This window comes from Octopus bimaculoides, chromosome 11 (genome assembly GCF_001194135.2).
Source record: "Octopus bimaculoides isolate UCB-OBI-ISO-001 chromosome 11, ASM119413v2, whole genome shotgun sequence".
Lineage (NCBI taxonomy): Eukaryota > Metazoa > Mollusca > Cephalopoda > Octopoda > Octopodidae > Octopus > Octopus bimaculoides.
The window spans coordinates 24,318,694-24,330,328 of NC_068991.1; the positions used below are offsets into that span (position 1 = coordinate 24,318,694).

The window sequence follows — 11,635 nt, forward strand, 5'->3', positions numbered from 1 at the left end:
TATATATATAAGCATACATGCATGTGTATGTAAATACACACATACACACACAGAGACACATGTACACGCACACACATACGGTGGGGGCTGAAAAATCTCTGGATTTGAGTAAAAGAAAATACATGGGGATCAGTTAATTATGATTTTACTCAACATATTTCCCTCTCAGATTCACACACATATTGCAGTGGTTCTTCAGTTTTTTTCTAAGCCCTGTAAAAGAACTCGGAAGTTTGGGCCTATAATCAGGCCTTTCGCAACACCCTTGAATCCAGGAACTTTTGAGTACACCTCCCACCTCGTATATATGTATTCATCCATTTATGTATATATAAAGTATATGTAATGCCACGCACATGAGTTTATGTGTGCATGTCTATAAATAAAATGCTCCATGTTGATATTTTTGTTGGTGAGTTTATGCTCGCAACTTATAAAAAACTTGAAACTTACGTAAGAAACGCTTGAATTAATTGCCCATTGAAATTTAATATAAGCATCGAAAAGCATACTTTGTTTTAAGTTCTTCTTGAATAATCTACATATCGTTAGCATGCTGGGGAAAATGCTTAGCGGTATTTCATCCGTCTTCACATTCTGAGTTCAAATTCTGCCGAGGTCGACTTTTACCATTCTTCTTTTTGAGATCCATAATGTACGTACCAGTCGAGCACTTGGGCCGAGCACTTGGGCCGAGCACTGTGGTCGATATACCCCGCCCGAAATTATTGACCTTGTACCAAAATTTGAAACCAATATTATTATTATTATTATTATTATTATTATTATTATTATTATTATTATTATTATTATTATTATTATTACTACTACTACTACTACTACTACTACTACTACTACTACTACTACTATTATTATTATTATTATTATTATTATTATTATTATTATTATTATTATTATTATTAATAATAATAATAATAATAATAATAATAATAATAATAATAATAATAATAATAATAATAATAACCCTCCCCCTCAGTTTAGTATTAAGGAAGGCAAAGGCAGGGTATTAGTTCAGAAATAGTAAGGGAAAAATTACCATTTGCTCTACATGGGTGATTTAAAGTGTTTTACTAAGAATGAAAAAGAGATAGAATCCTTAATACAGACTGTAAGACTTTTCAGCAAAGTTATAGACATGGAATTTGGCATAGGTAAGTGTGAAATATCAGTCATAAGAAGAGAACGGGTAGTCTACAGTGAAGGCATCCAATTGCCAGATGGCCAGACATTAAAATCATTGAAAGAAGGAGAGAGTTATAAGTGTCTAGAAATATTAGAATCTGACAGAGTACTAACTATAAAAGTGTTGTGTCGACGCCCTCAAGCGAAGAAGTAGGCTCGACCAAGACATATAAATAGAGGTAGTCTGACCGTGGTAGCGGTGGACTGACAGTCGACTGACGGTTGAATAACTGTTGAGTAGCAGACGAGTAGCGGTTGAATAGAGATCATCCGAAGGTGCTGAATTCAGATTTGTTTACGTCTGTTTATCGGCTGCTTTCTCATTCTCTTTCATTTGTGACCTCATTTTTTGCCCTCGTGGCTCCTAAGAAAATTCATAGTGAAAGTGCTAAGCGTCATGCTAACGCTGGAAGATAAACTGGCTATAAAATGCCATGGAAAAGGTGAAAAAGTGATAGCAGTTGCACGATCTTTTGGGATGAGTCGGATAACTATATCGACGATTGTACATAATAAGGACAATATTTTAGTACATATCAAATCTGAAGTCCCAGAGATGAAGAACACTGTTATCGATAAGAAAAGAGGCAAGATCTTTGAAGAAATGGAAAGTCTTCTTTCTCTTTGGATTGTTGGGTTGAATCGTCAGGGTGCGACTATTAGTCAAGAAGTTATTCAAGAGAAAGCGTTGTCTTTCTTTGAGGACCTGAAGAAAAAATATCCAGATGAGAAAGATGTAGAGTTTAAGCCAAGTCATGGATGGTTCATGAGATTTAAGGAGCGAAGAAGTTATCGCTCCATAAAGAAGCAAGGTGAAAGTGCATCGGCTGACAAACAAGCAGCAACGGAATTTCCTAATGCATTAAAGAAAATCATCGAAGAAAACGGGTTTCTTCTCGAACAGATTTTTAACGTAGACGGAACTGGATTGTATTGGAAAGAATTACGAGACCGTTCATTCTTTTCCAAGGAAGAGAAAACTATTCCAGGCTACAAGGTCTCAAAAGAACGTGTGACCATTATGTTGGGAGGTAATTGTGCAGGAGATTTTAAGTAAAAGCCATTGCTTGTGTATCATACACACAACTCCCGTGCCCTGAAGAACATACCCAAGGCAATACTCCCTGTTATTTGGATGGCAAATTCAAAAGCATGGGTTACTGTTGTTTTTGAAGATTGTTTTTTTCAGTCATTTTATCCCAGCAGCAGAGAAGTACTGTAAGGAGAAAGGGATTCCTTTTAAGGTTTTACTTATCTTAGATAATGCTCCTGGCCACCCGCAAAACACCGTAGATTTTGACCCCAACGTTATTGTCATATACTTCCCTCCGAACACTACGTTTCTTCTGCAGCCAATGGATCAGGGAATGATAGCTATCTTCAAGTATTACTATATGAAGCATACGCTGCGGCAAGCAATAGCTACAACTGATCTTGATGAGTCCATCACATTTCGCGACTTTTGGAAGAGATACGATATCTACAAGGCAGTATAGAACATAGCAGCGGCATGGAATGATGTACAGAGCACGGCAATGAATGGTGTATGAAAGAAGCCATGCCAGAAATTCGTGAATGATTTTAAGGGGTTTGATAATGTTGCCATCAACAAAACGCTGGTGACTACGAATAAAGAACTGGAAATGGATTTGGAGGCGGAGGATTTCACAGATTTATTTGAAAAAGACAAACAGCCCCTGACGAACGAGGATTTGATAGATCTTCACGAGCAGCAAAATAAAGAAGAGAAAGTCGAACCTGAGCCACGCCACTTTACCATTAAGAAAATGCAGCAAGCATTTGCATATAACGAAAGAGGTCTTTCTATGTTCGAGGATATGGATCCAAATGCTCAACGCTTTTCCAAGATTATGGGGGTTTGTCACGAAGCTTTTGTTCCTTATAATGTAATCCTTGAGGAAAAGAAGAAGACAGTTCAAGGAACTCTCAACCAGTTTTTTTTAAGCGCATCGAACAACAAGAACATCCAGAGTCAGCTGTTGGTACTGACGATCCACAGCCATCTACATCCACGATGTAAACCACCAAATTGTATGTACGTATTGGTAAATTTAAAATTATTTTTTTTTTTTACTATTGCAAAATAATAATAATTACTGAATTTGTTTTTTAAGCTTAAAAAAGGCTTTTATTTTACCATGTTTTATTGCAAACCGCATTCATAAATAAAGCGTCCATGATGTACGGTAAGCACTACCAAATTGTATTCGTAAATTTAGATTACGTAAATTTAGATTATTTGTAAGCTTAAAATAGGTTTTTATTAACCATGTATTATTGAAAATGCATTCATAGATAAAGTACAGAACTGGGAATAGTTATTATCAGTTTAGGATAGAGACAAGTAAATTAGGTCTAGCCTAGCCTAGCCTAGAGACAAGTTAATTCGACTTAAGTCGTTTTTCAACTTGAGTCGTGTCTACTGAAACCAATTAACGATGTAGGGTGAGGTATACCTGTACTTAGGAATCAATGAACTAGATACGATACAACACACACAAATGAAAGAGGAGATAATAAAAGAATACTACAGACGAGTTAGATTAATATTGAAAACAGAACTCAATACGAAAGACAAGATAATAGGTATCAACACTCTAGCCGGCCCAGTTATAAGTTACAGCTACAATATTCTTAAGTGGATTTTAAATGAACTAATCAAAATAGACAGGAAAACAAAAAAATAATGAGAGGATTTAGAATGCACCACCCAAAATCTGACATAGAAAGGTTATATATACAACGTATCGAAGGTTGTAGAGGCCTTATAAAGTTAGAAAACTATTATAAAATAGTCACCATAGGACTATAGAAATACATACATCAGAAGCAAGGAAAACTAATACAAATAGCCACAAAACACGACCAAAACAAAAAAAAACTGTTTTCAATCTTTAAGGAAGCTGACAAATACAAAAAAGAAGTTATACTACCTAACAACTAGGAAGAAAAAGAAGAAACGACAAAAGCTGTAAAACAACTGAAAGCCAAACTAAAACTGGAACAGCAACGGATCATGATAAAACGATGGCAAGAAAAGCCTTTCGTGGCAAATACTGGATAATACTTAACAAAAAAGACAGACAATGGCTGAGAAGCCCAGGACGCAAAGCAGGGACTGAAGGATTTTTAATTCCCACCAGAAATTACCAAAGACATGTAAGGAAAAGAAATAGAACAACCATGGAAGATGCCCCTCCTGATTTCTACTGTCCCTATGTTTTTCTGCTTTTCTGTTAAATATGTTGCTTTTAATGATCCTTTAACGAGTCTTTGATTACTGTGAACTTATTTTTCTATGTTTCTACCTCAATTCTCTATATGGATATATGCAGATAAATAGATAGATAGATAGATAGATAGATAGATAGATAGATAGATAGATAGATAGATAGATAGATAGATAGAGCCGGTCTATGGAGTTTTCCTAGGTTTCGAGGCCATAAAACGCTTAGCTTTACAGCGTTTCTTCAGACCCTAAAACCCGTTGGCCTACGGCCTCTCTAGCAAGTGGCTACTCAAGAAAATGGAGGAGGAAAAGACTTCGTTACTCAATACGGGATTGTCTCCCTTTGACCACTATTAATTGACATTCATCAACACAGCATCCTGCTGCTCACTTATCGTGTTCAAAATCTTGGTGAAGGGTGTCAGCAAGAGGATCACGAACCTTTCTTGTAGCCAAGAGATTTTTTATGCAACAGCTCCCTACTATAACGAAGCACTAGCTGCTTGCAGATTTTGGAGCCACATCTCTTATATGCCGGGCCCTAACACCTGCAAAAGGAACCGCCTCAAAAGTATCATTTGGTTTTCCGCCTCTTTCTCCCTCAATGTAAAAACGTGTATGGGTACGATATTCCTTAGGTTAGTAGATAAACACTTCACACGTTCACATAGGTACGACACATTTTCAACAGGCACAACCTAAGGGTCCCTTAACTGCGCTTCCAATATTAAGAGCATTCTAGCCAACACCCGTAGGCTACGAGCGGAGGCGGGATGTTAACGCAGGGACTACAACAGATGCCCAGTTGGAGGACATTTCTAAACCAAAGGAGTCGTCTATGAAGCTGAGGTGGTCGCCGACCCTAGTAGTAGCAGCAACAGCAGCAGCTTTCCTAACGACTACAACAGTAGCAGGACTGACAGTGCCAATAGCAATAGCAGAAACCCGAACAGAAATAGCAGCAGCACCATCGTCAACGGTTAGCACTGGATCGGAAGTACCAGATCTGTAGTGAACCGCGGATCTGTGGTGAGCACTGGATGTAACGTTATTACTTGTTTTATCTTGAGCGCTTGATCTGCGCTGATCTCTGGATCTATAAAAGATTGCCTCTTCAAGGCAATAAATCAGTGGTTAGTACTAGATCTGTAGTGAACACTGGATCTGTAGTTAACGCAGGAGCTTGGGTTAGCATTAGAACTGCGGTTAGTACGGATTTGTATCCTGCACTGATTCATGAGTTAACACTGGATTTGTAATCGTCGCTGGATCTGTGGTTAGCATTGGATCTGTAGTTAACACTGAATTCGTAGTTAGTATTGGACCTGCGCTTAACACTAGCTCTGCAAAACACTGGATCTGTGGTTATCATTTGGTCTGTTGTTAGCACTGGATCTATGGTTAGTGAAACTCTGGGTCCACGATTGGCAATAGATTTCTGAAGCACTGGATCTGTACGGTCATTTTACATACACTGTATCTATAAAACACTGAGTGTGAATAGCACTGGATCTGTGATTAACACTGGGTGTTATTGAAACTAATTTGTGGTTATCTCCCAGTGATTCAACCGACTACCTACATAATATAATTCTGAAAGATCACAGGGTTAACGAACCCACAACAACAACAACAATAACAACACGGTCGACACAACTGACAAAGGAGAGTGTATGTAATCAACGGATGTGTAAAAAAAACTCCTCCGAAAAGCTTCTCTTTCACTGCAGGGCTTTATAATGAAAGCTGTATATTTTAAACACCAGCTTCCTTCGCCACTATCACCACTGCCAGTACCTCATTAAAGACGATGCAAGCACAGGAAAAAAATATTGATAGAATGATTTTCCCGATCAGTGACCTCTGTGAAGTAGAGATGCCAGATGAATTGTGTTGCTGAACATCAACAGTAGCATTGTATAATGAGAAACTTTCTTGTCTAGATTTTGCCGACGAATATTTGTACAGAAAAATCTGCATACGCACGCACACGCACACACACACACACACACACATACACACACACACATTATCTATTATAAACTATATCTACTCATATAGACAATTACATGTACTCGAATATACATACGTATATACAGGCATATGTGTGTGTGCCTGTGTATGTGTGCATGTATGTACTTGCGTGTGTATGTGTGCGTGTGCGCGCGTACATGTACACATACATAGATTGATTGATAGATACATATTGGTATAGGTATATACGTGTATGTGTGTATGTGCATATTTATATGTATATACACATTTATGTATATATTTTTCTTTCCTCTATCACACACACACACACACACACACACACATATATACATAAGCATATCCTTCCGGGCAATTCGATGCCTTTGTGTGTACGCGTATGCACACTTTCGTATTACACAACCCATCACATCTATATAAATATCATATATAGATGTGTACGTATATACGTGTATGTATGTATGTGTATGTGTGTGTGCGTGCGTGCGTACATACATACATACATACATACATACATACATGCATACATACATACACAGACAGACGAAGTTGAATATATTGAGACCGATGGGTCAAAAGAATATTGGTGGAACTTAAAAATTAAGACAATCACCATGTTAAAACACAACCGGCCAGATATTGTTGTGTGGGACCATTAAGAAAAGATATGTACTGTTGTGATAATCAGCTGCCCTCTAGACACCAATGTGGTAAGGAAAATACAAGAGAAAGGAGACATCTATGGACTGTTAATGAAGAGTTTGAAAATCCAGTACCCAAGATACACTTTCATACTTATTATGGGAGCAACCGGATACATAACAACCAACCTTGAGCAAAGTATGGCTGAACTTGGAATTTGGGGTAGAGAATGCAAATCCTTAATTCATATGCTACAAATGATCATGATATCTGAGACTAAAATCTCTGCAAGACCGTCTTAAGATTTCAATGATATTGATTAAATCAAGATACTTTCCCTCACAACCTTACTATCAATTTGGTGGCCGGTTAAAATTTACTCGAAATAAAAAAGAGAAACAGAACACATATATGCAAACACGCACATATTTACATGTGTACTATATATAACTAGCACTCCGTCGGTTACGACGACGAGGGTTCCAGTTGATCCGATCAACGGAGAAAACCTGCTTGTGAAATTAACAAGCAAATTACTGAGCCATCTCGGGCAGACAAGGTTGGCGCTTTGAAATACAGGTTCGACTCATTTTTGCCAGATGAGTGAGCTGAAGCAACGTGAAATAAAATGTCTTGTTCAAGGACACAACGCACCTCCGGGGATCGAACACATAACCTTACAATCGTTAACCAAATACCCTAACCACTAAGCCACGCACCTTCACAATATACATTTGCAATATTCGTATAAATATGTGAATGTATACATACACACATGTATATTTATGTGCGTGCGTGTGTCTGTGTGTGTGGCAGCATATTAGCTATTCTTATGTATGCGTGTATGTATATATGTTATTCATAACTAAGATCCAAGCAGCCATATATAGGATGCTGTCACTCGTAATTTAAGACGCGTTTTTTTTAAGGAAAGATTGTACTTTTCAATCACGTTCATTTATTACATTGACAGTTTTATAATATATATGGCTTTTCTTTTTCTTTTGCGTTAAATATATACGTGTGTATAATTGAAAATTGTACAGAAAATAAGAAAGCCATTATTTGCGACACAGAATATTTCTGGGATAAAGATCTTGTATTGTCTTCTTTTCTTTTATTTTTTTTTTTTCCTTCGTGGGGGATGTAAGTGAAAATTATACCGCAAATAACAATCGAAATCATGAGGTAATTGCAGTATAAAGAATGGCAGAATTGCAGTATAAACACTTCATATAAAAAATATCTATGATGGAAAATGATAATGTATGATAAATATACGTGAAATATATTGTCACTTGTACAGATGCGAATCGCGTCAAAAAGCACCGAATTTCTTTTATAAATGGAACAAATATACCAACGAAATAATTGAGATATGAACAACCGAAAGCAACAAGTGTTCTAAATATTGGATGCTGCAGCTGGAAATATATAAATAATAGAAGAAAAAATGCAGGAACTTCACAGATATTGGTTAAATGAAGTAATAAATACTAGATAAATGAAATTCCATGTTAAGATTCGTCTTATGAAAAACAGGGAATTTAAATTAAAAATTACAAAACGTTAGATTGTGAGAAGATATGTGTGTTATTAGAATGTGGGGAGAAGTATACATGAGGTGATATGAGGGGGAAGAGAAAGAAGGAGATATATATAAGTATACAAATATAAATATATAAATATCTATGCATATATATATCATATAAAGAAATACATAGATTTCTGTATATGATATATATATTATATACATATTTGTATATAGTACATATACATAGATACATATATATATATATATATATATACATGCATATAGGTTCGGCATTATTCTAACCCCTTCTTTAAATCCTTAAATGACTATATGACCAGTATTAAACAATCTCCCAATCTACACATCCTCGCAGACAAAACAAAATATATTTACGAAACAAACATTTCCACACACTCAAAACTCCTCACAAGCGCCACCACCAAAACAGAAAAAAAACGTACTTCCACATACAATGGCATAAACACAGAAACGAAGAAGCTAGCTATCCGCCTTAAGATAGAGGATCGCGTGGACCGCATTACCAAGCAACTACACCATATTATACACTTAAGGACCATAAGCTTAATTTCCATACCAACCCCAAATGCATGCTGATCAACCCCTCCAAAAGCGTGGTAGGTATCATTACTAAGCGTATTCTCGATACTATCAACTCTGGTATCAGAAGGGCTACAGAGTTGACTCAATGGAACTCCAGCGCAGCTGTGATAGACTGGTTCCGTGGTATCGAGAATAAATCAGCCTACAAATTCACCCAGTTCGACATTGTTGACATCTACCTTTTCATATCTAAGCCCCTCCTCCTGAAGACCCAAGCTTTTGTTGGACAATATACCAACATTAGTGATCTTGATATCAGAATCATCATGAATGCTAGGAAGTCAATTCTGACTCATGACGATTCCTTCTGGGTGAAGAAAGAAGGCGATCCCTTATTTGATGTCCCTATGGGAAGCTTTGACGGGTCTCCTCAAGAGAGTACCCATCCACATAGGTCGGCCCTCTATATGGACGTTGGCCTGACTATCTCAAGCCATATGAATGGCCATGCCATGGACAGGTTCAGCAAGGACTTGATAAAAATATTCAGAATTCGGCCTGCCCATAGCGATTACTACCTGACTACGGTCGATTTCTTGGGCGTAACCTTAGGCCTGAACACGGGCAAATATTGCCCCTACAGGAATATATCCATAAGAGCTCAACCACCCACCCACGTCCACCTCCGCTATAACTAGAAACCTGGTTTCAGGCATTAGCAAACGGGTGTCTAAACTCTCAGCCAGCATGGAGATCTTTAATAGAGCCTCCCCCTTACTGCAACGATGCTTTGGCTAGAAGTGGATTTTCTGAGAAGCTAAGGTATGTTGACGAACCGCCAAACCTCCTCTCCTCACCCCAAAAGAATTAGGAAAAGAAAATAATCTGCTATAATCCCCCATTTAACATTGAAATGTCTACCAACGTAGCCAGGGACTTGCTGTCGTTAATAAAGAAACATTTCCCCAGAGGCCATAATGTCAAGGTAAGCAATTCCTGACTAGACAACATCGCATCCACCATCGCACACATCAAGAGACGTAAAAACGCAACCACACAACGCACAAAACCAACCTGCAACAGCCGAAACCCTACTACCCGCCCCCAGGAGGATCCTGCCTTTCAAGGGCTGTAGAATACAGAGTCACCCTTACACCATCCGATGGCGTTACTAGTCATTATACGGGCATGACAGCCAATGACTTCAAGGGAAAATACTCCCAGCACTTGCATTCATTTAGATCCAGGGACAGAGAGAACTCTACATTCCTGTCGCGCTTTCTCTGGAGACTTCATGACCTCCGAAACGAAACACCCAGCATCAACGGGACTATTATCAGCAGGGCGCCATCATATTAACCTGGTGCCCTTAACTGCCAGTTGTGCCTCCGCGAAAAACTGCATATCATCTACCAACCCGCAGTGTCCATCAACAAGAATTGAGGTATCGTATTGCTATCACCAGAAGTACTCCCTTCTGCTAAATTTCAAGACACTAGCCGCCGACAACCCGGATATACCGCCTTAGTACCACCCACCCCAGCACCGCCTGCACTAAGGTCACCGTCACAAATTAACTCCCATGAACAGCAGCACAAATCACCAATCTCCAACACTTCTCCATGCCTGTCTACCTGCATACTATCACTCCTTGTACATCACCTCTTGTGTATGACCACGCGAGTATAGGTGCGCGCGTGCATGTGCGTAAGTATGCATATACATCTGCACACTGTATGCATGCGCATGGATGTGTATGCGTGCGGGTGCGCCCATGTACGTGTGAACACGTTCGTGTACATGTATGTACACGAGCATATTTGTGTATGCGTGCGCATATGCTCGTGTGCATTTGCACATGGAGATAAAGGTGTGCACGCGTGTGTGTGTGTGTGTGTGTGTATGTGTGTGTGCATATGTGTGTGTGTGTGCGTGTGCATATGTGTGTATGCGTGTGCGTGTGTGTGTGACTGTCTGCGTGTCCGCGCCCACGAATGTGTTAGTGTACATCTAAGCACACATGCACAATCGTATAAGTATGGATGCATACACGCAGAGATCTGCACATATACATGTACATATACATATATACTCCTACATCCACCACCCCTTCCTACTTCCCCCAACCACACGACCGATTTCATGTCCTCCACCTGGTCGATTTCCTGTTCACCATGCGGTATTTTCCAAGTAATTGTTGTCACTGAAACACCAACATCAGACTGCTGTACCACGTGTAGGCTAACGTCCAGTAGTAAACATTGACTATCTTCAATCGAACTCTCATTCAGACTCCAATGGCCGAAGACTAGCTACACGCTTGAAACTCAGAGTACCAAGGAGTCTGAATCTATCTATCTATCTATCTATCTATATAGATATAGATAGATAGATAGATAGATAGATAGATAGATAGATAGATAGATATACATACATGCATACATATACATATA

The 11,635-nt window shown here is 38.5% G+C and overlaps 1 protein-coding gene across 1 annotated transcript; it reads left to right on the forward strand.

The window, feature by feature from the left end:
* The first annotated feature begins 1,681 nt into the window (after window positions 1-1,681).
* LOC106867922 (tigger transposable element-derived protein 1-like) lies at window positions 1,682-2,699 on the forward strand. Its single transcript, XM_014912992.1, has 2 exons — window positions 1,682-2,234; window positions 2,407-2,699. Exons 1-2 carry the CDS (start codon window positions 1,682-1,684, stop codon window positions 2,697-2,699), a joined length of 846 nt encoding a protein of 281 aa, XP_014768478.1.
* The last annotated feature ends 8,936 nt before the right edge of the window (window positions 2,700-11,635 follow it).

Coding starts and splice junctions, on each gene's coding strand:
- LOC106867922 (XM_014912992.1), top strand. CDS start 1,682: ATGAGTCGGATAACTATATCGACGATTGTACATAATAAGGACAATATT. Junction 2,235..2,406: donor TGTGACCATTATGTTGGGAG/GTAATTGTGCAG, acceptor ATTTTATCCCAG/CAGCAGAGAAGTACTGTAAG.